At 59.0% G+C, this 25809-nt stretch overlaps 1 protein-coding gene across 4 annotated transcripts; it reads right to left on the reverse strand.

The window, feature by feature from the left end:
• Positions 1–364: 364 nt before the first annotated feature.
• MAP2K2 (mitogen-activated protein kinase kinase 2) lies at positions 365–25690 on the reverse strand. Of its 4 annotated transcripts, XR_014293999.1 has the most exons (12): positions 25309–25689; positions 21355–21565; positions 15183–15329; positions 10759–10836; positions 10046–10097; positions 9844–9968; positions 8909–9122; positions 6781–6845; positions 5755–5816; positions 4781–4826; positions 1670–2985; positions 365–1117 (listed from the first exon to the last, which is right to left on the reverse strand). XR_014293999.1 is itself a non-coding variant. In XM_082620542.1 (11 exons), exons 1-11 carry the CDS (start codon positions 25398–25400, stop codon positions 2875–2877), a joined length of 1203 nt encoding a protein of 400 aa, XP_082476668.1. In that variant the 5' UTR covers positions 25401–25689; the 3' UTR covers positions 1475–2874. The 4 variants fall into 4 exon arrangements, 3 of the variants coding, with proteins under 3 accessions (XP_082476670.1, XP_082476668.1, XP_082476669.1); XM_082620542.1 differs by lacking the exon at positions 365–1117 and having other exon boundaries at positions 1475–2985; XM_082620544.1 differs by lacking the exons at positions 365–1117; positions 21355–21565 and having other exon boundaries at positions 1471–2985; positions 25309–25495.
• Positions 25691–25809: the final 119 nt, after the last annotated feature.

The following is a 25809-nucleotide window of genomic DNA, read 5'->3' on the forward strand; positions in this document are numbered from 1 at the left end:
TGCCCCATCCCCACAACGTCCGTTACACTCAGAGAAGGGAATGTGACGGTCCGGGGCCGGGGCTGGTCCAACCTGAGAATTCCACTGGATCAGGCGGGAAGGCATTTGCCCACCCGTGACCCCGAGCTTTTAGATGGCTTCTGGCCCATGGCCAGGGTTGGGGGTAAAAGCCTGTGGCACCCTGATTGAGCTGGGCCACCTTTCCTGGCTCATCACTTATTCCAAGGTCACTTGTGAGCTGCTCAGGGCTCAGAACCAGGCAGGGAGAGTCTGCTCTCTGGGGACACAGAGGTCAGCACACGTGGTGTTGTAAAGTGCTGTTTAATATGATGAAAACTTGGACCTGAGGAGAAACTTGCAACGACAAGACGCTGGATACCTTCTTCTTCCAAACCAAGCGCAAAAGAAACCAAAAAAACAAACAAAAAAACCCAAACCCCAGAAGCGAAGAAAACTCAAAACCCAAGTAAGAAAACACCCAACGGGTGAGATTCTGAAGCTCCTGGATTCATTTCCTGATTGATTTGTTTTTGGACAAAGAGGTCAGACAGAGGGGTGCTGGGGGTCCCAGGGGCCTGAACAGGGCAGCTGCATCATCTCACGTACTTGGCCGTCTCGGGGTTTAAGGAAGAGCCACGGGGAACCTTGACACAGAACAGTCTCTCACAAGAAGCTTGGGAGAGGCCAGCAGCCTGGATGCCTGACCCCACCTTCTGCCTGGACCCCTACACGTCAGGAGACCCCAAAACCAACAGATGTTACATGTTCCAGGAAGAAGAGCCTGCCCCCTTGCAAGAGAGGACCTCGACAGGACAGGGAGCAGCGTCCCCAGGCCGGCCTGCAGTCACCTTTGGCCAGATTGTTAGGAGCAGCCAGGCCTGGACCACTGTGAACCGGGGAGAGACGGGGTGTCGGGGTGTGGGAGCAGAGGGGGCCAAGTCTAGCGACGTTTGCAGGAAGCGGGCAGGGGGGCGGGGGAGGGAGGGAGACCCCTGGCTGTTAAAGTCGGACACTTTCATCACGGTCTCCAAGGCTCTGGCGTGTTCCTGGCTGAGTCGGAGTGGGAAGGGTGAGGGCCAAGTGTCTCTCTGGTCCTTTCCTGAGGCGCCTCGGGGTCCTGGCAAAGCAACACAGCAGACGGTGGGTGGCTGGAGCCGATCCGTGCTCCCCCAGCAACCCTGGAGGCCTCACCCCACTGACCCGATTCACCCGCACCCCAGGAACCCCGTCAATGTGGTCTCACTCCTTGCAAACGGCAGTCGGCTCTGTTAACAGACATTGGTCAGGCCCACAGCCTGACGTGTACAGGACTGGCCCAACGATGGGGCTGTCTGTGACTGCCAGCGCCGGGCGCCCACGGGCCAAGACGCTGAGTCACAGTTCACCCATTAGGCCCCCTTCCCCCTCTGAAGCTCTGGAGGGAGCTGGGGTACCCACAGAGCGACACCTCCATCACTTTTAGTTATCTTTTTTATTCTTTTCTAAATCAGGAAAGACTTTGGGGGCAACTACGAGGTGGCAGAAATCTGGAAAGCTGGTTGGAACAGCTACCAACTTGTCTTCTCTTTGGTGACCACAGGAAAAAACAGAGGAGACTTGAAGGGTCTCCCTAGGAAGAAAAGGACCCAGCAGTTCCCAGAGGGCCACAATCCCCCACCTTCAGCTGTACCTTCTCCAGAAACACGGGGCCGGTGTGGCTTGCACCAGGACCGCTGCTCTACAAGAGCCCTTCCTCTGCGATTTATCAGATAAATATCGGCTCGTTTCAAGCCTTCAGGAAGTATTGGGGCTGTGGGGAGACTCACAGCTTCATCTTCAGAGAGCCTGCAGGAGGGGAAGCCTTAGAAGCAGCCCTGCCTTCCACCACTTCCTACTGCCCGATGGCCGAGAGGCGGCCTTCTCCGTTGGAGGTGGTACGGCCCTGAAGGCGGAAAGGCTGGGTCTCAGGCCTCGGACCTCAAGCAGACCCCTGCAGGGGGCCTGGCTGGACACCTCAATGGCCACCAGGAGTCAGGACAGCCTCACCCCCACCATCGCATTTCCGATCAGCTGCGGTCGAACGGTTCAAGGGCCGAGACAGTGGCGTGCCTTGGGTGGTCACTTCTGATTTGCTGGGGGAGCGGAGGTGACACAGAGCCACCCGCCCACATCTGTCGGCCTGCAGGCATAGGGGAACGGGCCTTATCTGCAGGATCTGCTGGGGCTTCAACCACAGGACAGCTTGGAAACCCAAGGCTTCCTTTCTGCCAAGCGAGTGTCAGCTCAGGCTGCTGCGATGTCAGAAGTCTCTGTTCCCCGAAGCACAGCAGAGGACTCGGGGGTCCCTCCCAGGGGGCAGGTCACGCACTGCTGAGGACAGGCTGCATGGCCCGAGGCTGGAGCCGCCAGGGCGGGGGGGCGGGACCCCACGAGAGCCACTGGGCCCGATGGCTCTTGCGGGCCAGGAGGGCCACCTCCAAGGGGCAGATGCCAGGCTGGGGGCACACATGCACCCCAAGGTGGCAGCCCCCTTCTATTCTGGTGAAAGTCACCCACGGCTGGGGGTCCCTCCGAGGCTTCAGCCCTTGGAAAGGAGCAAAGCCAGTGCCCGACGCCACCCCCGTCTCTCGGGGGTTGGGCCGCCCTCGCAGAGGCGTCCACCCCGGGCTGGACCAAGGCTGACACCCCAAAGACAAGGCACAAGAAGCACAACCGGCACGTTTGCTTTTTCTTTCCCTGTTTTGTTTTGGTTTTTTTCTTTAAACCTAAGGAAGCAGGTTCTGAGAAGACAGCGCAGCGGCGTCGGCCTCCCCGGGCCCGAGGGCCACACGCGCATCCCCGCAGAGGGGGCAGCCGAGGGGCGGAGGGGGAGCGGGTCTGTCGGTGGCGGGACCGTCAGACGGCGGTGCGCGTGGGCGTGCTGGGCTGGTTCAGCCGCAGCGTTTTACACAACCAGCCGGCAAAATCCACTTCTTCCACCTCGGACCGCTTGATGAAGGCGTGGTTCTGAAAGGGAAGGAACGACGTGACTGGCTCGGCCCTGGCCGGCCGGGTCCCCAGCCCAGAGCAGGGAGGCCTGGGCCTGAGATGGGGTCTCAGGTGACGGGGGAGGCCACTCTATGCCCCCTGGAGCCCAGGGTGACGTGGGGTCGGCTCACCCTCTGTGGGGCATCCTGGGCGCTGTGGGGTGTGGAGAAGCATCCCTGCCCCGACCCGCTCGATGCCAGGATCCCCCCCGAGGTGTGACAACCACACATGTCCCCAGATGTGGTCCAGGGACCCATGGGGGCAGAGTCACCTGGGTGAGAACATCTGATCTGGAACCACGGAACTCTGTGAGGATAGCAAGTGCCCTACATGTCCTGTCCAGGTGGCAGCCACCGGCCGCTTGAGGCTCCTGAGCCCTTGAAACAGGGCCCGTGTGGCTGGAGAGCAGGATCGCGCCTCGTCCATCAGTTTAAGGAACTTTAACAGTCACCCTGACAGCGGTTCCCGTTCGGAAGGGCGGGGGTCTCGGCCTCCCACGTGACATCCGCCTGTTATGCCAGCTGGGGAGGCGAGACCACCCCCACCTCCCTGAAGGTGGGCGCAGGCTTGGGTGAAACACCAAACCAAGGGAACAGGACTCGTGGTCGGGGAGACAGTCAGCCCCACACGGCCCGCGGTGTCACGCAGGCAGAGACCTGGACGTCGTCCCGCACCGTGTGAACTGCGCAGAGCTGGGTGGGTGGGTGGGTGGGGGGGAGACGACAGCAGGTGTCAAAGTTCACTCCCCTGTTCCATGGGTCTGCATGTTCCACAGTGAACACGTGCTTCTTATGTCGTGCGTGCCCTGAACATACGTCACTGGCCTCAGTAAGGAGCTTCTAGAAAGAAGCAGATGGACGCAGACCCCTTCCCACAAGGCGCTCCAGGCCAGGCTCACTCTTGGGGCCACAGAAAACTGACTACAGCCAGGACACACAGGCTGTAGCCACAGCAAACAGAGGGGGTGCCTTCCTGGAGGCGGTGCCGAAGCAGATGCCCACAGCTGGGGGAAGAGCAACAGGACATGTCCCAGAAGGAGAAGGGCCATCCTGTGCAAAGGTCCTGAGGTGGAAAGCGGGAGGGAGGCTCGGTGGAGGACATGGTGGGGAGGGGGGAGCGTGGTCCTGCAGGCGGGGGGAGGGGCACAGGAGCCCACTGGAGGGGCGTGGCTCAGTTATTCAAACTACCGCATCGTGACCACCCTAAGAGGCTCCCTCTCTCCCATGTGGACACATAAGGTTGACAACCAACGTCTCACGCCTGTAGCTGGCAGTGTTTTCTCTCTTCGAGACACAAGACGCATAAACAAGGGGCTGACTCAGCATCGGGGGTGACTCAGGTGGTCAGGTCTGGTGATGGAGGAAGAAGGCCTAACGTCCACAGTGGACGTGGGCGGAAGGCACTGTGACGGTCACCCTGAGGCTGGCAGGCAGCCCTACCGGGGGAAGGCCAATGCCGGAGACCACCTTGGTTTTCAAGGACGCTGGACAGTATGGGTTTTGAGGACGGCAAACACCCCAGTGGTGCCCCCAACGCCTTGGAGGCCGGCCATTCTGAGACACAGCCCTAGCCCCAGGCACACGGGCCCTTCTGTCCCCCGGGGAGCTAAGAGGACCACAGCCGCTCTGCATGGCACCCCCCCAGCAAGCCAGGGCGACCCACAGGGGTTCTCCAGCTTGGCCAAGAGACATTGCAGCCAGCTCAGGTGTTCACTCAGGGTGAGGAGGGCCTGCCAGGGACCTCCGGAAGTCCAAAATCTGTGAGCATCACTCACCATGAGCATCTTCAGATCTGCTCGCTCTGCTGGGTTCTTAATTAGGCTGTGGGTTCCAGGGGGTGGGAGAGAGAAGACAGGTGGGCAGTCAGTGGCCTTGGGGGAAGAGGCCTGCATCCTGCTGCCCTTTCCTGCCTGGCCCCCGTGGGTGAGGGGCTCCACCGCCACCCTTGGGTGTGAGAGCAGGATGCCCTGGGAGGGCAGGGCAAGAATCTGAGACCAGGACAGGAGGGAAAGGGGAAGAGGGTGGGAAACCCCCCCCACGCTGCTCCATCAGAGGCCCAGCAGCAACCGCAGCTAAGTTTCTAATAAAAACCCCCAAGTCTGGGAGTCCAAGGGTCAAAGTGGAAGTTTTCCCTTCACGAAAGCAGAACTGTCTAAAAGGCAGCTGCTCAAAGCAGTTCGGGGCTGAGTGGCAGTTCTTCAAACTGGCAACCTCACAGGGCAGAGAGGTTTACGGGGAGTGCTGGACACACACTCACAGGCTGGCTGCGAGGTACGCAACCCTGGGCCGCAGCGTCGTGTCCTGACATTCAGGGCGCTCGACGGGCCGGCCCTCCGGGTCCATAGCCCGCTCGCCTGAGGCCGCGTCACCCAGACGCTTCAGAGGATGGGAGGGCCAGCCCCCAGAAACCGGCTCCGAAGGCCTGCCTAGGAGCCACGGGTTATGGGCTTGAGGGGTTAGGACACCGGGCTGCCTGCTGGCAGAAGGCAAGGCGGGAATAGCGTTATTTCCAGAGAGCCTGCCATCCTGGCTTGCACGGGGTTTCGGGAACAAGCTGGGGGTGGCAGCTGGACACCATGACTCAGCAGCCTCGGTGGGGGGGTGGCGGGGGAATCTGGGTTCTCAGGTGAGCTCCGGTCCCACCAGCCGCTGCCACTGCCCGGCATCCCCGAGGCCCTGGTCGTCCCAGGAAGCAGGCGGCCTGGCCCCTGCCCCCACCCGCCCTGAGCTGGCGGCCGTGGTGTCTTACCATTTATTTACAAACTCCTGGAAGTCCTGGGTGAAGATGCCATTGGGCAGCTTTGGAGGAGGCTGCGGGGCAGGACAGACAGGCGGGGGTGAGAGCTCAAGGATGCTTCTGGAATCAGGGAGAAAAGGCGCTTCCCAGCCTGTGCCTCTGAGGACAGCTCAGCACTTGTCGGGGACCCTCAGGATGCACCCTTCCTGGAGGCAGAGGGCGCCCACCCCCTGCTTCCAGCAGCTTCCCTGGGGCAGCCCTGCCAACTGGGTCAGCCTCTTCCCAGAGTTTCCTGCAAAAGCTCTTCTTCTTTGGGGACCACGACTGGTTCAGGAGTGAAGGAGAACAGGGCTCATCCTCATTTTATGGACGAGGGTGGTTACTCTTGACCACGTGCTACACGGTCTGGGCCACTACCCTCCGGAGGTGCTTGGAGAGAGCTGGGGGTCTGCCTGAAGAGGGGGAGCCCGAGGGGCCTGGCCCCGCACAGGTCCCGGGGTGGGGACAGCCGTGCGCAGGCTCAGGCCCCGTCCAGGAGTGCAGTGGGCCTTCTTCCTGCTCAGGGGCGGGAGGTGCCGGCGGCATCCCTGGAAGGACGTGTTCACTGGGCCTGGGTGTTGCTGCCAGGTGCAGGGAGAGCTGTGTCACCGGAATCACCCTGCCCTGTTCTGTTGCCACTGACCCTGCTCTGAGCTGCTCACCTCAAGACCCAACCCTGGGCCAAGCTCGGCCACCCCAACTCCAAAGGGCCACTGGAAACACACTTCCATCAGAGAAGGGCCAGGAGGGTGACCCGGCCACGCTGAGAGGGAAGGCTGTAGGGTCAGGTCCTGCTCGGCCCCGTCCCAGCTGCAGGCCTGAGGAGGCCACTCCCATCCTTATGCCTGGATTTACCCATCTGTACAATGGGAGTATCCACACTGCCCTCTCACGGGGTGGGGAGAAGGAATGGGTGGGCGCCCTGTGCCCCCTTCCCAGAGAGGAAGGAGACCTGCCTGCTGTGGAGACCTGCCTGCCAGCAGGGCCCCGGGCACGCACCTCGTTCACGATGTAGTCCAGCAGCTCAAAGATTGCCATGGCCGGCCGGCTGTCCATCCCATGACCTGCCCAGGGCAGAAACAAAGACGGGTGAGATGGGCAGGTGGGCACCGTGCTTCCATCGGGCGGCGGGGCCTGAGCGCACTGAACGCAGCCGAACACCCTCCTTCGCACCCGGCCCGACCCAAGAGGGCAGGCTCCCGGGCCCAGCTGCCTTCCTGGGAGAGGAACATCTCTCCTGAGCCTCTGGTGAATTAAAAAACCAAAACACCAGAATGAACAGGAACGTTTGTTGAGAAGGCACACATCTGGCAGGGGGCTGCGTCTGGGCTGTGCTAAAGCCGACCCCCTGCTCCCTGGCGTGGGGGGAGGGGGCACGGGGGGCCGAGCAGGCGAGGGCAGCAGTGTGACCTGGCATGGACCTGCGGGCTCAGGATGGTGGCCGGCTGGGATGGCTAACCCCTGTCCTAGACCCAGCTGGCCAGGCCCGCGTTTGGCAGCTGGACTTTTGCCTTCTGTCCCCTGTCCTGAAATGGGCACGTGGGCCAGGGCCGGGGCTGGGGGAGGTGCTGGCAGGCCGAGTGGCCTGGCACAGCGCCCCGCTCCTCCCCGCCTGGAAGGTCTGGGCACCGTCTGGGAGTTGGGATGGAAAGGGAGGGGCAGGGCCAGGGCCTGAGGACACAGATGCGGGCGGGGGTGGGGGGGTTCTCCCCTTGGAGGAAATCAAGACACCCCAGCAGTCTGGGTGCGGCACCAGGAAAGGGGAGGGTCTGGGCTTGAGAATACTGTGAAAACAGCCATCTGACGACCCAAGTGTCCGTCAGCGGTAAACAGAGACCACACGGTGGAATATTATGTGACCATAAAAAAGGAGCGAGGCACCGATACTTGCCATGGTGTGGACAGATCTCAAGAACACAATGCTCACTGAGAGAAGCCAGACACAGAAGGACACACAGTGTGTGATTCCATTGATGGGAAACGTCCAGGACAGGCAAATCCACAGACACAGAGAGTGGGTTCGTGGTTGTCAGGGGCTGGGTAGGGGACAGGGTTTCCTTTTGGGGTGATGAAACGTTCTGAAGTCAGATAAAGGTGATGGTCGGACAACCTTGTGAAGGTATAGAAATCCAGTGAGTTATAAGCCTGAATTCAGTGGACCACATGGTATGTGAATGCTATCTCAATAAAGCTGTTAGAAACCAACCAACCAAGTGCAGTCCACTGCATGTGGTCCTTTGGGCTCTCACTCAATTCAACTCTCTTCCTGTCACTTGACTTAAAAAATAAATAAATTGGGCTTCCCTGGTGGCGCCTGCCGATGCAGGGGACACGGGTTCGTGCCCCGGTCCGGGAAGATCCCACATGCTGCAGAGCGGCTGGGCCCGTGAGCCGTAGCCGCTGAGCCTGCGTGTCCGGAGCCTGTGCTCCGCAATGGGAGAGGCCACAACAGTGAGAGGCCCGCGTACCGCAAAAAAAAAAAAAAAAAAAAAAAAAAAATCACAGAGCCCTACGCACCCCTTCCTAATTACACCACCTGAGCCATGACCCTGACCCCTCGCCAGCCCCCAGCGTGGTGGAAGCACCGGCCTGAACCTCGCGGGTGGCTGCCTGAGTTACCGGGAGGCCCCTGGGAGCCCCGCTGCCCTCCCGTCCCCGTGCTGTGTGTTGGGGCTGAATCTAACCAGCCACCCAAGACCCGAGTTGAGTTCCTTTCACTTTGGGCTCCCTGAAAGGCCTGGCCCAACACAGCAGGACGGCCACTGCAGAGTCCAGGTGTGGGGCAGAAGACTGCCTGCTGGGCAACCCTTTCGGCTTTTCTGTACACTTGAACATTCTCGTGATGAAATGCTGGAGAAACCACCCGCCACCCCACGGCTTGGCTGAGGGGCGAGTGTCTCGACCCTGCCAGCTGGCAGCAACAGGTGCAGCTGCCCCAGACAGGACAGATTGGGGCGTTGCTTGCAGCGTTGTCCCCAGAAGCCTCAGGACCATCTGAGGACTGCTGACCGCAGTGACCACGGCCCAGGGGGACAGGTGGACCTAAGAGGGGCCAGAGGGGAGGCAGCTGCTGTCCCCAGGCGCCGCGTGCCCCATCCAAACCGGAAGTCCCAGCCTCGGGCCATACCGCTGATGGGGCGTCCGGGGGGTCTCGGCCGCGGCGAGATGCTGTGAGGCTCTCCTTCCGCGCCGTCGACCATGGGCCGGCCAAATATGGCCTCCAGCTCCTTGGCGTCTGGCGGGGGGATGGGGTACCTTCCAATGGACAGCTCCACCAGGGACAGGCCCATGCTCCAGATGTCTGACTGCACCGAGTAGTGAGTGCCTTGCAGCCGCTCCGGCTGGGGGGAGATGGGCAGAGACGGCCCGAGGGAGATGGAGGGGCGCTGGCACCCTAGAGTGTCCCTGTGGTCCCCCTGCAGCCCCATCCCGCTTAGGGACCCAGCAGCAGAAAGAAAGCCATTCCACCCCCTCCCTCCACCTGCTTCCAGCCATGCTCACAGCAGCCCCTTAAAGCCCCGCAACCCAAAGTGCTTCTGGAGAACGACCGACCCAGGAAAGATGCTGGAACGTCTCCTTCTCCCAACAATCCCAAGGCGGACTTCTCAGAATCTGCTCTTAAAATCAGCCAGATGGGGACTTCCCTGGCGGTCCAGTGGTTAAGACTCCACGCTCCCAATGCAGGGGGCGCGGGTTCGATCCCTGGTCAGGGAACTAAGATCCCGCAGGCCATGCGGTGTGGCCAAAAAAAATTAAAGAGATAAAAATGAAAATAAAAAAATAAAATCACCCAGATAGTGCCTAAAATAATGGAGGGCTAGTCAATTGGCTCAGAAATGGACTGACTACTCTCCCCGAGCGGACAGGAACCAGGCCGGCATCTCCAGAGAGACAAAAACCCAGATGAGAAGATGATGGAAACTAGAAATTCGAAGGAGAGAAGAAAGCCCGCAAAAGAAACTATACTACAGGGAAGGGCAGGCTTTTGGAAAAGCTTCTGGAAAACGAGGAAGAGCTGATGAGGGTCGGGGTGGCGCGGGGGAGGATGCTGGAAGGACTCACAGACATGTAGGACCGCGTGCCCACGAAGGAGTTGGCCATGGAGTCGATGAGCTGCCCGCTCACCCCAAAGTCGCACAGCTTGATCTCCCCTCGGGAGTTGACGAGGATGTTGGATGGCTTCACATCTGGGAGCAGAGCCGGCGGTGTGGACGCTGAGGGTCGCCGCCAGCCCCTCCCGGCCCCGGGGCGCCCGTCCCCTTACCTCGGTGCATGATCTGGTGCTTCTCCCGGAGATACGCCAGGCCCCGCAGAACCTGCAGGGAAGCCGCAGGGCGGTGCCGTGAGGGGGACTGTCCTCTGGACAGGCCCGAGGCCCAGGCGGAAGTGGCCATGTGACAGTGACGACATTCTTCGGGTGGGTACAGTCACCCACCTCCCCAACTCTCACACGGCCCCCCACCCTTGAGGAGGACACCACTCTCCCCTTGTCTGAGGAGGGCCCGAGGCCCTGTCAGTAGGGCTGTAAGTGTCCAGCCAACGGCCCCGCCTCAGGGGTCACCCCAGCCCGAGAGGCGTCCTCTGTTGAGCCCTTTGGTGCCGGCACTGTGCTCAGGGCCCCCATGTTGATGGTGTGAAGGATACAGTGGCTGTTTCACCGAGTTAGACAGGCGACACTCGACGATGGCAGCACCGTGGGACAGTGCGTGCCTGGCGCCACACCACGGTTCCTCCTGCCACCCCCATGCCTGTATGGGGCAGGGAAGTATCACCCCCACTTCACAGGCAAAGGGACGCCACCCGCTCAGTCCCACAGCCGGTGGAGGCTGGCACTGGCACCTCTGCCTCTTTGCCCGGAGGCTGATGCCCACCACCGGCTTCCGGAGGCTCCTCGAGCCTGGCCGCGTGGAAGGGGGCAGAAGTAAGAAGAAACCCATGAGAACGCGGGGCCGGGAGCGCGCGCCTGCATGCACTTACCGCGATGCTGACCTTCCCCAGGATCTCTTCGGGGATCCTCTTGGCTTCTTTCAACACCTGGTCCAGGGAGCCACCGTCCTAGGGGCAGCACAGGAGAGAGAGGCAGAGCTGCCCCGATCCGTCGCGAGGTAGGGCTCCCCAGAGGGACGCCAGAGCGGCAGGGAGGAAAACGAAGCATTGCCCTGGTTCCCGGAGAGCTGGTGCTCAACTTCCTCCACGGAAAACAGAGGCCAGACCACAGCCAAAGGCAACCCACTGGCTCAGAGCAGGGACTCCGGCGGCCCCGGCCACCTCTGGGGCCTCAGGAAACGGAAAGGGTGCCAGTGTGCTCGCCAGGCGGTCCGTCCTTCCCGGAACCGAGGCCCGTGGCTGGACGGCGTGACTCAGCCTTCCTGAGGTTGCCACGGCAGCGGCAGGCGGCCAGTGCTCCACGAGGCCTGCGGCTGAGCTGCCCAGCTTGCAGCCGGAGCACCAGAGAGTGTACCTGAGCCAGACCCGCAGCTCTGGGCCTGGGTCCCCTCCCAGCAAGTCAGCCGCAGCCTCGGGAAGGGGAGCGCGAGCACAGGGGCGCCGCCCGCAAGTGCCCGGCACAGACAGAAGGCCAAGCCAGCTCCGCCAGGAAGGCCTGATGGCCGAGGGGCACGGGGGAGGGGGAACGATGGCTTGGCCCCCCCATCCTGCTGGTGTAGCCACTGCTCGTCACCCTGAAACTGGGATGTCCAGTAAAGGATGTGACACAGAGCACCCTAGTTGATCCCCTGACCAGGGCATGGCCCCAAATCCACACGATAACGAGGAAGTGACAGAAACCAAGTGTCTTGCGCAAGGTCACCCGGAAGCAAACCTGGAGACCAAAACCCTGGGTGTCACCGACTGGCCCAAGGCGCCTCTTCAGAGATGGGCTCCAAGGACACACCGAGGCCCACCCAGGATGCTAGGCAGACCGGAGCTGAGGCTCGGGCATGCGGTGGGAGGTGGTCAGCATCTGAACTCGCAGCTGGGTGGAGAGCCTGTTTTCTCTCCATGCGGCTCTAGGGCTCCTGTGGCCACCGGCTGTCCCAGGAAGCCTCTTATTCCATTTGGGGGGGGGGGGCGAGAAGCCTGCAGCCTCGGAGACGTCTGGTCCCCCCTCCCTGGCACTCTCCTCCAGCTGTGCTTGGGGAGAAGGGCCGCGGTGGGAGTTGTGGAAAACCCCAGGCCCTCCAACGCTTTGGGAACCCATGAGGGACTCTGTAGGCTAGCCCCGGCCTGAGGACGAGGGGGCTGTGCGTGCAGCGACAGCGGGTGTGGCCGGGAAGGAACCCACGGGACCAGGCGGTCCAGTGCACTTGGTCGACAGGCTGCCCGGTCCAGCCCCGTTCTGCGTGCAGGGCGAGATGGGAATTCCACTTTTTTCTCGTTTTTTGTTTCATCAACCTTAAAAGGATTTTTTTTTTTTTTTTTTTTTTTTGCGGTACACGGGCCTCTCACTGTTGCGGCCTCTCCCGTTGCGGAGCACAGGCTCCGGATGCGGAGGCTCAGCGGCCATGGCTCACGGGCCCGGCCTTTCCGCAGCATGTGGGATCTTCCCGGACCGGGGCACAAACCCGCGTCCCCTGCATCGGCAGGCAGACTCTCCACCACTGCGTCACCAGGGAAGCCCAAAAGGATTTTTTTAAAAAAAGCGTTCGTGATCTCTGTTCCCTGACTCGGCTCCTCATACTCTTAACTTTCCGTAGGATTGCGGTATGTTTGCTGGATGACATTCAGGGAGAATGTCTCCGCAGCGACTACGGTGGGCCAGGCCCCAGGATGGGGTCTCAAGGTGACTCAGGACACATCACGGGTCTTCTCCACGCAGCCCCACTGCTACCCACCCCCTGACATCAGCGTGGATCATCCTCCGTGGGAGGCCGAGCTGATACAGAGTTTTAAGTATATCTATCTATCTATCTATCTGGGGGCTCATATTATGCATACTTTCCTCTCGGGGGATTTTCTCATCCGATGCATATATGCTGCTTTCACTTCTCCCCTGGAAAGCGGCCTGGTGTCATTCTTCACCTCCCCTTTGCTGACGGACGTGTCTGATTTTTCATTATTGTAGAACAAGGGAGTGCATTCTTCAGTAGATTTGACCAGGACCCAAGAAAATACCAAGAGGTGCCTCTGAGTGGTCAGTCGGCTGCTCCTTGGCCGCTCCGGCCCTGAGACACCCGCTGTCCACTGGTCCAAGCCCCTAGTTTCCCCAAGAAAAGGAATAGGTCTGGGCACCGGGGAGCCGCCAGCCCCACTGTTTCCCATGCCCACAGGTGAGTTTCTCCTTCTGTGCTGAATTGGGGCTGCTCGTCACAGCCAGCGGGCCTTTCTCATAAGCTGGAGCTGGAATCTACCCGGTGGGAGACGAGAGTCAATCTGTGCACGACCCTGCGTAGAGGTGAACGCGTGCCCTCGACAGGGAGAGAAATGGAGGTGATGCAGGAATTCGGGGAAATGGTGGTAGTGGTGACAACGTCATGGCTGACGCTCCGTCAACGTTCATGGACCAGCTCGCCCCGTCCTCACACCTTTGGCCTGACAGACAAGGTGTGAGACTCGTCCAGTCCCGCACGAGAGGTGGGGGGACTGCAAGCGTCCTCTCACTGCCATGTGCGAGACCCTGCAGGGGACCAGCGGGCACGAGGACGCTGGTGTGGGTGGCACAGGCCCTCTCAGCGCTTCCTGTCATCTTGTCCTCCTCACGCCCTCCCCGCCCAGCAGCCACCCACCACTTAAGGCTCACCTCCATGGACTGTAACCCATCAGCAGAAAGAGGGGCGCGCGGGCCACACCCGAGCCCGTGTCTTTGCGTTTGTGTGCCATCTACGCGTTCCACTGTCGTCACATGCTCGCTATGAAAGCGAACAAGAAAAGCCCAACCGTGAAGCTCTGAAGGACGAACAGGGCAAACAAAGAGAATCTAGCATCTCCCCTGCATCCCAGCAGTTCCGTCTGTGCGTCGCCGGGGTGCAGGCGCCTCACCTGGAACTGATGCTTTACACCCACCAAGGACGGAGGGGGAGGGGGTGGGGCTGTCATGCTGCCTCTTTTCTTTTTCATTTTATTTTATTTTTTTTTAGACCATGCTGTGTAGCACGCGGGATCTTAGTTCCCCAACCAGAGATGGAACCCGTGCCCCCTGCAGTGGGAGCACAGAGTCTTAACTACTGGACCGCCAGGGAAGTCCCATGCTGCCTCTTTTGTACAAGGCAAAGAGGGGCCTCCAAACTCTCAGGGTATTCAGGGAGCAGGGATGGAGGTAGCTGAAGGGGGGCGGCGAGCAGGGGAGGAGGGGGGAAGGGGAGAGGGAGGGAGGAGGCGGGGAGAGACAGCACAGAAGAGGCTCCCCTCAGACCACAGCGATGTGGTCACATCCTTTTCTCGCCCTGATACTCGTCTGTGCAGTGTCGACCAGGTGGGTGGGCAGATACGACTGCCCTCTCCCAGGTGGGGAAGGAGCTCCCACGGAGCAGTGCCAGGCGGGAATCAGGCAGCCAGGTTGGGGCAAGGCAGCTGGGGGAGCCCTCCCTCCGGCCCACATGCATTCCTCGCGGGCTCTTGCTCAAATTCATTTCCTGCCTTCGTTACAAAACCATCAGAGGGGACGGCAAGCTGGAGGCGAGGTGTAACCAAAGCCACCTGCCAAAAGCCACGTGGCATCCTGGTTTTGCAAGGGCCCTGAGGGCCGGGGCCTGGACAGCCGGGCGCGGGCAGGGCCCTACCTGACAAAGGAGGCACGGCAGAGGGCCGGCGGCATTTCCCCTGGGGGCCTTCGGCTCTGACCACTTCTGCTTTCGTTACACCTGATCCCACCCACTTCTGAGCCTCGAGACCAGAGTTCCTTAATGAGGGGGCACATCAGAATCAACCACAGTTTGGTTTAAAAGAGATGGGTGGCCGCCCTCCATGGCAGAGGCCTGGTCCCATGGGTCTGAGCTGGGGTGCAGACCCGGGTCCCCAGACCACACACGCTGGTTAGAGGGCACTCGGGAAGGAGAGATCAAGTGTTTAGTCGCGTAGCCCACCGGCGGGCCTCAGCCCTCAGGCGTGCCTGCTTGGGTGCAAGGACTTTCAACATTGCATTACTCAGAAGGCCGCGGGGACCGGAAACAACCTCAGTGTCCACCGAGAGCGTTTCATAAATCACCCAACAGGTACACGTGGACACCAGGGTGCTAGACGGAGGGGAAAAAGACGGAGCGAGCTCTGTGCCAACAGAGAGTAACGTCTACCATGGATCCGGGGAAAAAGCAACGTCGGGAGGAGGGTGTCTGGCGCTTAAGAAACAAAGGAGCCTACGTGCACACACGGCTGCACTGCCTCGCCCACCTCCAAGAGGGTCCCCCGGGAACAGGACGGGGACTCCGGGGTGGGAGGCGAGGCGCCCCGGGCCCCACCGCGCTCACCATGTGCTCCATGCAGATGCTGATCTCGCCGTCGCTGTAGAAGGCCCCATAGAAGCCCACGATGTACGGGGAGTTACACTCATGCAGCACCTGCAGCTCACGGATGATCTGGTTCCGGATGGCTGGCTTGATCTCCAGGTGGATCAGCTGCAAGGGAGAGGGAGGCGGGGTCAGGACCGGGCCACTGAGGGGGGCCGGGAAGGCGCGGTGTCTGTGTACCTGAGAATGGGGAACACCACCCACACACAGACTGGAGCGGGAATGTTCGCAGTAACCAGCTTCACAGCAACTGAAAGGTGGGAGCAACCCAAATGCCCTGAATCAACGGAGGAAGGGACAGAAAAATGTCTCTCTAGGCCCTGAACATCACTCAGCCGTGAAAAGGGGTGACGCACTGACACTCGCTGCAACGTGGATAGACCTTGAGAACACGATGCTCAGTGAGAGAAGCCAGACACAGAAGGACACACGGTGGGAGATTCCACTGATGGGAAATGTCCAGAACAGGCAAATCCACAGAGAGTGCCTTCCTGGCTGTCAGGGGCTGGGGACAGGGGAGTGACTGCTAATGGGGATGGGGTATATTTTTGGGGTGATGAAAATGTTCTAAAATTGATGATGGTGATGGATGCACAGCTCTGTGAATATACTAAAAATCAGTGAATTAAATACTCTAAAAGGGTCGTTTGTATGGTAGGTGAAGTACTTCTCAATAATGCTGTTTAAAATATATATATATATCATCAGAGGCAACACTATTCCATTGGTTACAGGGGGAGCTCTGTTAATCAAATCATACAAAGGGCCAGCCTTTCCCAGGAGCAGACCAGGTAATGCCCTGAGGCGGCAATTACTTCACCTCTGCCCCCCTCCGCCCCTTGGGTTTTCTGGACCCCTTCCCACCCCCAGCCTAGAGAGAACAGATAGCCTTCCACTGCCACCCTAGGATCCTAGCTCCACTTCTCCTTGAGTTTAAGTCAGCAGAGAGGACTGCCACCAAATTCATCGCAATATCTGGAAAGGTCAGAAAAGAAAGGATCGTCCAGAGAGATGCAGAAAAGACAGCTGACAAACAGCCAAGAGCAACGCCCAGCTACAAACCCCAAGTAAGCCAAGATCCCCCGTACAGCGGGGGAGAGTCAGGCTGCAGGTCCACATCCTGGTTACTTCGAGTCCTAGATGCTACAGCCATGGTGATAAGACAAGAAAAGGGTGTGATTTCCACCTGTCCATCAGAGAGGCGGAACCAGATCCCCGGTACCTGAAAATGACCACTACCAATTCAACAGACATTTCTGTGGAGTCATTTACACTCGGGGCTGGTGACAGGGAGAGACAGCACAGATGGTCCTGCTTGGAGGAGACGCACCACCCCGAGGGGAAGAGACGCAGGCAAAACAACCCCGCTGTGGTGGAGATGCTGACGGAGGAATCACAGAGCAGGGTCCAGGGCTCAGGCGACACTCAGGCCGGGCCTCAAAGGACAGGTGGGACTCTGCCAGATGGACAAGGTGGGGTGGGCATGCTGGCAGAAGGACAAAGAGCTGCCTGTTGGCAGGCTGTGTGCCGAGTTCACGGGGGCACGGGGCATCCGTGGGGCACCCACCAACGACCTCCAAAACCTTGAGAACTGCAGCAGCTCCCAGCGAAATGGTGCCTGGTGCCTACGCCGCCCCCAGGCAAAGCCTCACGCCTCCACGTGAAGGTTCCCCACCTGACCCAGCCTGCAGAGCAGAGCTCTGGCTGTGGGCCCTGGGACACCGCACCTGCCCCTTGGCCATCACCAGCAGGACGGCGGAACACACCAGAACCCCAGGTGCTCTCTCCTCCATCGGCCGCCCCTGTGAGCACGTGCACACAGACCCGCTTGGAAAGGGCGAAAGGAGGGTCTGAAAGCCAAGTGCTGCTGTCGTGTGCAGCACGGCAGGTTCATCCTGCAAGCCAGGTGGGAGGGCACGGCGAGGCTGACGGTGGGCAATGCCGGCGTCAGGACCATCAAGGCCCAAGAGGAATACAGCGCGGGCCACCAATTTAATTTTGAATCCTCTAGCTGCTGCGTTCAGAGTACAGAGAGACAGGTGACATGAATTTTTCATGTATTTCGTTGAAACTCGGTGTAATGTATCAAAAATTGACTGTTTTGACGTGAGGGCGATATAAAAATAGTAATGAGTTTTTTCACACGGAGCCCTTGAAACCTGGTTTGTGTTTCTGCACGTACGGTGTGCCCTGGCTGACATCGACCGTGTTTCAAGGGCTCGGCCACCACGTCTGACCAGGGGTAGCCATCGTGGACAGCGCCGCCCTCGACCGAGAACTTCGAAGGAGCTGCAGATGAATTACTGGGGGGGGGGGTAGAGAAGCAGAAGTGGGGGAGTTGGACAAAACTGGGCAGATCTGGACAAATCCCAGGGGTCCTGGAAGCCTGGAGTCAGGACCTTAATGTGAATAAGGCCAAAAGAAGTCAGAGGCTTTCCAGAAAAATATGGTAAAGAAAGGATGCAGGGGCGGCTGCCATGTGAAGTGAGCCTCATGGATCACCTAGGAACCAGCGCTGAGGGGGTGTGAAGGAAAAGCAGGAATGGGAAGAGGGCCACGTTTCTGAGCACTGGTGCTTGCGATTCGCCCTGACGATGACGACCCATAGGGGTTGGAGAGTGGTGGTGAAAACTGCCCCCATTGGGCTGACCAGCAAGTTCAGGTTCAGAGACTTAAATGACGCCCCCAGGGGCACACAGCTGGTGAGCGGTCAGGGAGGGTTGGGGCCTGGCTCGTGGAACGCCAAACAAAACCCACGCTCTTTCCACGGCAGCACCTGGGCCGTGCGAGCTCCAACAGCTGATTAAATAAGTACAGTGTTAGGAGTTCAAACCCCATCTAGGAGTCTAAGGCTGTTGCAACTGCAGAATGGGGGAGTTGAGTTGGGAATGGGGGCAGGGGGCACAAACTAGGTAAAGAGGGAAATGGATTGCGGAGGCGAGGCCTTGACAGCTTCCACTGGGTCAGGGTCAACTGCAAAGGGAGGACCCGAGAGGGTTCAAGCCCAATTCAGACACCGACCCAGTTAAGCCTCAGTTTCTCAGTAAAACAGAGCTGTTGGTCCATGCAAAAGAGAATGTGCACACCGGCTTTGACCCAGGGCCATCACTAGAAAGGCAGCTAGCGTTAGGCCGTGGCCTTGGGCAGGTCTGTAACCTCCATTCTGGAAGCATGCAGATGCCGAGGGGAACACACACACACACACACGCACACGCACGCACGCACGCACGCGTGCGCGCGCAGCTGAAAACACATCCCTCCGCCCAGAGCACAGGGAAGTTGGGAGAGCCCCACAGGTGCAACACGGTCACCGAATTCTTCAAGGATCTCTGCCGGTCCCAGTGATGCAGAGGTTGTGTGCCCAGGGCCCCACAAGGATGCGGGAGGAATCGTGACACCAGGCATGAGTTCAGAGAACATTTACGAACGGATGTGACAGTGGAAAATGGAAATGGAGACCGGTTCTTGCGGGTCTTAGGGAACTGGTGTCACTGCTCGTGTCGTAGTGGTCAGGGTAATCCCCTGCCCATCACAGGGACTGGAGGGATGCCGGCCCACAGCAGGATCCGTGCAGGCCTTCCAGAATGCATGGAATTCCTACTCAGTTTCCCAGGAATTCGGAATTCCACCCAGGGTAGTGGAGGGAGGACGGAGGCCACCGTTCCTCAAAAACCACTTTGACACCTCAATTTTCCCACCTGTGTCCTCAGCTGAATACAGGCAAACAGAGCTCCTGGGAGAACTGGCACTCTGGGAGCCCTTGACCTCCACAGACCAGCCGAGGGCTCCGGGCCCACCAGGGAGTAAATTCACGCCCTGAATTGCATGACTCTGGGTGAGGCTGCACAGGCCACAGGCAACTGGAAGGGGTTACGACTGATGGGGAACAAAATCTGAGGTTCACTCCCCCCAGTTTTTAGAACTTTTTTTTTTTTGGCTGTACCACGCGGCATATGGGATCTTAGTTCCCTGACCAGGGATCGAACCGGGGCCCTTGGCAGTGAAAGTGCTGAGTCCTAACCATTGGACCTCCAGGGAATTCCCTTTCTTAACAAAATTTTTATTCTATTATTATTATTTTTTTGGCCAAACCGCGCAGCATGTGGGATCAGTTACCCGACCAAGGATCGAACCTACGCCCCCTGCAGTGGAAGCTCGGAGTCTTAACCACTGGACCACCAGGGAAGTCCTCCCCTTTTTTTTAAACCTTTTATTTTGAAAGGATTATGCAAGCACAGGAAAGCTGCAAAAAGAGCAGAGAGAGTCCCGTGTGCCCTTCACCCAGCTTCCCCTGGCAGTGACGCTGTCTGTGACTGAGGCCGGTATCACAGCCGGGACACAGACATCGGGGCAGCACCACTAACTAGACTACACCTGGGCTCCCCAGCTTTAAACCCAGAAGCCTTACTTCGGAGGCTTTCAGAAAGCCGTAGACAAACTCTCGGATTTCATGGTTATACAAGGCACATCGGCAGCCACCTGGAAGAGTCCTGGCTGTCCTGAGACCCCTCCGACCCTGATGAGCACTCTGTGCACTCTGTTCCCAAGTCCCCCCCTTCCATCACCGTCTGAATTTCACGTCTGCCCTTCCACTCCCTGTGCTTTGGGCGATGGCAGACCAGGGATTTCGGGGGCTGCTCTGGTTTTGAAAAGGCTGCCTGTGGTAAGCAGACAGAAATAGAAAGCATGTGGCTATAGGTTTCAGGAGGGAGGGCGGGGCTCTGGAGGCAGGAGGAATAGCTGCCGCACTAACCTCCCCCCGGCATGGAAATCGAGTGCATGGTTCCCAGGAAAGGCGGGCCCTGCGCAGATCCCCCCGAGGAACGGGGTGGTCAGGTTTCCAAGAACACAATTCGGAAACTACAGGACGATGGGCTTCCAGAAAGGGGGCTTTCTATGGCTGCAGGAACACGTCTGTGTGAGCTGAATCACGTGTCAACTCAACATCCCTCAGTCACGTGTGCAGGAGTCACCATCCCCAGGTGGTGACCTCTTCTTCCCCACTCCCGGTGTCTCTCAGGGACCCTCCCCTACGTGTATCAGGGAGGCCGCACTGTGGCACAGGAGCCCTCATGAGGGACTTCTCAGCACCAGGGTTTGCACTGAACAGGGAGGTGATGGTTGATTTTGTGTGTCCGCTTGGCTAGGCCACGGTACCCAGCTGTTGGGTCAGACGCCAATCTAGATGTCACTGTGAAGGTATTTTTTAGATGTGATCTAACATGGAAATCATCAAACTTTGAGGAAAGCAGGTGACCCTCCGTAAGTGGGTGAGCCTTATCTAATCAGTTGAAGGCCTTAAGAGAAAAGACTGAGGTCGTGCTCCCCCGCAACCCCCAAAGAGAGGATTCTGCCTCCAGACTCCCTCTCTCTCTTTTTTCTTCTTTTTAAATTTTTTGGCCACGCCACAGCATGCGGGATCCTAGTTCCCTGACCAGAGATCGAACCAGTGCTCCCTGCAGTGGAAGCATGGGGTCTTAACCACTGGACCACCAGGGAAGCCCCCAGACTCTCTGTGGACTCAAGCTGCACCAGCTCTTTCCTGGGTCTGCGCCCACCGGCCCGCCCTACAGATTTCAGACCTGCCAGCCACCACAGTCGCCTGAGCCAATGCCTTAAAGTACCTCTACCTACCCCCACCTCCTACACACCCCTAGTGCTTCTGTTTCTCTGGAGAACCCTGGCTACTACAGGTGGCTCGGGTACCCCATTGCCAAGGGACCGCCCTCCCCCACCCCACCGATGTGGCCATCGCTACCAGAAGACAGTCCTGGTCGGCAGGGCCTTCTGGTTGTGAAGTCAGGGGAAGCCCGGCTCTAAGGGGACTCGATTCTCCTCTCTTCCATCTGCTACCCTTCTCAAGCCAGTCTGTTCCCGGCAACCTGAATTTCAGACATCCCGCAAGGCAGGGGGTGGCCTCCAAGGGAAGAGCTGCGCGGGACCAGGCTGCATCACCACATTCTAACTAGAACCCAGGTTGGCGGGGGTGGCCTCTGAGCCTGGGAGCCTGTCAGAAGGCAGAGGCCAGCACCCTTGAGGCCCCTCTCTCTTGCTGCCAGGGCACCTGTCGCCACCACTTGCACCCGCAGAGTACGGGGACAGAGCCGTCGCCCTGCCGCCAGCTGCCTCTCACCTTTCTTGCCATGATGAGGCCCGAGGGTCTGTGCTGGACCTTGGTGACCACCCCACCGTTCCCGGCTCCCAGCTCCGAGATCCTTTCAAAGTCATCGTCCTTGAGCTCCCCGACCTTGGCCTTCTGGGTGAGGAAGGCTTCCAGCCGCTTCTTCTGCTGCTCGTCAAGTTCTAGCTCCTCTAGCTTCTTCTGCAGGTCCACCAAGTTTGCTCTGCGGAGACCCCAAGGGCGAGGGTTAGCCAAGACTGCATGCGCTACCAAGAGATGACTCAGCCCAAGCCGAGGTCACCGCGTGGCCACTGCACATTCCAGGCCTGGGGTTTGTAGCTGGGAGGTGAATCAGACCTGATTCTGGTGCTTGAAGGGCCTACGATCTCATGGGAAAGAAAGACCACCCGCAGACACAGAGCTGAGGTCCCTGAGAACTGGGGATGCCGTCCCTCTCCCCCACTCATAAAGGTTAGGAGACCTCAGAACCTCGAGGACCAGCTCTAGCTCAGTGGCCCTGCTATCAGACCTGGGAGCCCTTCCTCCTGACACAAGAGCTCTGGACCACATGGGAAGGAGACAAGGGAAATGGAGAGACAAGCCTGGGGGTCGGGGAGTGAAGCCCCAGGTCAGGACACCTGTCTTTCACAGGGGTGGAGGAGCAAACTCATTTTGAGTGGCCTCAGAGCAAAGAACTAGAACCAAGAGGCAGATGACAGAAGCCGTAGCATCTATGCCTCTAATTTACACGAATTACACAGAAGCACGGGCGGGGGAAAGGAGAGGGGCATAATTTAAACAGTACAGACAATTCCAGGGCATTCCTTTGCAGCAGCATGCTCTTATTATATCTTGAGCGTTACTGTAAACGGTAGGCATTTATACGTACACGCATTCCTAGAGCCGGTTATTAAAAACCAACCATGTGGGACTTCCCTGGTGGCGCAGTGGTTAAGAATCCGCCTGCCAATGCAAGAGACACAGATTCGAGCCCTGGTCCGGGAAGATCTCACATGCTGAGGAGCAACTAAGCCCGTGTGCCACAACTACTGAGCCTGCGCTCTGGAACCCGCGAGCCACAAATACTGAGCCCACGAGGCACACCTACTGAGCCAGCGCTCTAGAGCCCGTGAGCCACAACTACTGAGCCTGCACTCTGGAGCCTGTGAGCCACAACTACTGAGGCCCGCGCACCTAGAGCCTGTGCTCCACAAGAGAAGCCACCGCAATGAGAAGCCTGCGCACCGCAACGAAGAGTAGCCCCCCGCTCACTGCAACTAGAGAAAGCTCGCGCGCAGCAACAAAGACCCAACGCAGCCAAAAATAAATAAACAAATAAATAAATGTATATAAAAACCATGTATACTGCACTTTATTGGGTGATTTCAACGAACTTTCAAAGGAAAGGTTGACAGTTAAGCTATTTTCACTAGCCCCTTGACTTTGAACCAAATCCTGGAGTAAAACACTGTAACAGGCAGGTAGACGCCAGCTCAGTGCTCAGCGCGCACAAGCACTAACCTGAGGCTGCCCAAAAGAAAAAGAACATGAGCTATGTATGCAATTTTAAAAATTTCTAGCCACGTTAGAAAATGTTTATCTGGTGAAATTAGTTACTCTGGAATATGTATTATACTTACAGCTCCCCTGAATTTGGACAAACAAGCCACATTTCAAGTGCTGGCTGTGGCCAAGGGCTCTACCCAAACAGTGAGTGCAGCTCTAAGAAAAGTCACTAGAGGAGAATGGGCCACCTCCAGAGGTCCCCACTCACCATTCTCCAGGGCATTTAAGCCAAGGTTTACCGCCCACCTAGGGGAGACCCCCCCCACGGGGGGGGAATTCAAGCAGGAGATGAAGGGGGACACTGGAGTTCTGGCAGGAGCCTTCCAAGCCCCAAGTTCAACCATGACTTGCCTACAACTTAAAGAGATGTAAGCAAAAGGGCACACAGGAGCAAGATGACCTGCCGCTGGGTGATGGTCACCTGAGCTGGTACCTCGAAGAGGTCATTGGGAGGTAGGGGGCTAGGTGCCACTTTCTGAGCAGGTACAAGAGCTTTAACTCCCATAATCCGCCTGGGAGGCACCTCTCTTGTAGACCCAGCCCACCCAGGAGGGACAAGGTTCAGAGGTTCAGTAACCTGCCTGAGGGTCACAAGGCAAGGAAGTGGCAGAGGCTGGAGCGACACCTACGTCCATCCAGCCTGCAAAGCCTGTGCTCATAGTACTGGTCCCCTGAGCCAGGACCTGGATAAAGGGGGAACGAGAAGGACGCCGATGGACAGAGAAGGAAAGGCAAAGGAAGGAATGTACGTGCCACAACCCCTTCACCATAGGGCTGAAGAGGCAGCTTTTGCAGCCAGACCCTCAGACCCTGGAATGTGTCCAGCCTGGCCTATGACATCTAAAATGCATTATGGAGTCAGCTGATTAAGCCATTTTACATTTCATGGCAACTCTATTGTGGTTATTTTTAAAAAAACCCTGGAATTCCAACGGCTGGCTTCTTCTACTGGGGGAATTCTTGAAGGGATGGAAATCACAAATCACATTAAAAAAAAAAACGAGAAGAGAATATGATGAAGGAGCTGTCTCGTAAGAATAAGTGGAGTTTCTGAGAATCAGTAACATGTCCCCACATCGAGCTGCGCCCTCGGGGACAGAGAAAGATGTGAACTCACACACATATGCATCAAGGCGCTCCTCCTTCATCTGGTCGCAGGAGGCCAAGTCCCCTGAGAGGCACTAAACATGCCATTCGCCCATCACACCTGGTTCTCATGGGTCACACCACAGGCAAGGCACACGGCACATGGATCCCAGCCACGGACCTCTGAGACCAGCCTGGCCGCTCCAGCATGAAGAACGGGAGTGGGGAGGTCATAGGGACATGCTCTGGGGCCAAGTGGCGTGACCTCACACAACGCAACTCTGCCATCAGGTAACCCCAATGCCCCATGCTTCTTTCTGTGTCTCCTTCCTTCCCCTCAAGTCCTCCTGTCCCCCTCAGTTGCCTCAAACCCACCCATACTTCTCCAGCCCCTCAAGGCTTTGCTAATCCATTCGATCCAGAATCTCTGTTCATCTGCTTTCAGGGGTCCCAGCAGGCCCCCAACTTCTTTCCTGCTGGATGCCCAGTTTTCCCCACCCCCGCCCCTTCAAATCCCCCTTGCTCCTTGTTCCCCGCCAGCCTCTATGCCTTCTCCAGGCCTCCTAGCCACTCTCCCCAGGTTCAGCTCCACCCCCCACCAGCAGGGTCTTCTCAGGCTCCCTTCTCCCCAATTCCCTGAGGACCCCTCCACCCCTCAGGGATCCCTCCCCACCCTCAAATCTCTCAGGTACCCCCTTCCCCTTTTCCTGGACCTCCTTACCCCATGCTCACTCCCAGGAACCCCGCTTGCCCCTTCCCCTCCTCTCAGGAATCCCACGCGCCACCGTTCTTGGAATGCAAGGACCCCCCCCCCGTCTTTCCCTCCACATCACTACTCAGGGACTTCTCCTCCTTCCTCCAATTTCACTATTGCGGACCCCTGACCCATCCTCTCCCTTCAGAAACCCTCCCATCATCATCCTGGCTGCACTATTTAGGGCGCCACATTCCGGTCTTCTCCCCGCAGGGACCGACTCACTACTCTGAGACCCTCCATCCCATCTTCTCCCAGCAAGAACCCTCCCCCAGCCCGATTTCACGATTCAGGGACCTCCCTCCCGCCGACAGCTATACTCCGAGCCCCTCATCTCTCCTCTCCTCTCGGGGACCCCTCTCCGACCTTGCTACCCAGGGCCCCCTCCCCTCCTTTCAAGGACCCCCTTCCCCGATCTCGCAACTCAGGGACCCCTCCCCCCGTCCTTCCCACCGAGGGCCCACTCCCCCGTCCTCTCATCTCCTCGACCCCCTCCCCCGACCTCGGTATTCCGGGACCCCCATCCCGTCTTCTCCCCGGCCCTGGCCCTGCCCACTCACTCGGAGGCGCCCTCGCTGGTGGGGGACGGGCCCTCGGCGATGGCGGGGTTGATGGTGAGCGCCGGCAGCACCGGCTTCCTCCGGGCCAGCATCGGGGATCCGAGGGCCGGCGGCGGCGGCGCCTCTAGCCGGGGCCCATAGGGGGCGGGCCGGGAGCGGGCGGCGCCGACGCGAGCGCGGGGCTGCGGCCGCGGCCTAGGCCGGCGCCGGGGGGACGAGGATAGGCGGCGCTGCGGATCGGGGCCGAGAGGCGCCAAGGGACGCAGGGGCTGAAGCCGAGGGATCGGGGCCGCGGCAGCCACCGAGGCCGGACCGAGGCTGACGCTGCAGCCGGAGCCCGGGAAGCAGAGAGAAGGGAGGAGGAGCTACGAGATCGCGGGCCTCTCGCGATAACCAGCGCCGGGGAGCCGAGCCGGGCCCCGCCCCTCACCCCAACGCGTGCGCACCAGCCTGAGGCCGTCTCCTCGAAGGGAAAAGGGGAGGATACTGACTCTAGGCGGC

The sequence above is a fragment of the Mesoplodon mirus genome, assembly GCF_964341445.2.
Source record: "Mesoplodon mirus genome assembly, chromosome: 5".
NCBI classification, from domain to species: domain Eukaryota; kingdom Metazoa; phylum Chordata; class Mammalia; order Artiodactyla; family Ziphiidae; genus Mesoplodon; species Mesoplodon mirus.

What these genes read in the sequence shown, in the direction of transcription:
- MAP2K2 (XM_082620542.1), bottom strand. Translation starts at nt 25,400, where the DNA reads ATGCTGGCCCGGAGGAAGCCGGTGCTGCCGGCGCTCACCATCAACCCC. An exon ending in GCACCAGATCATGCACCGAG is followed by an intron (nt 9,969 to 10,045) that starts GTAAGGGGACGG and finishes CTCTGCTCCCAG; the next exon opens with ATGTGAAGCCATCCAACATC. An exon ending in CAGGAGTTTGTAAATAAATG is followed by an intron (nt 4,827 to 5,754) that starts GTAAGACACCAC and finishes TGGAACCCACAG; the next exon opens with CCTAATTAAGAACCCAGCAG.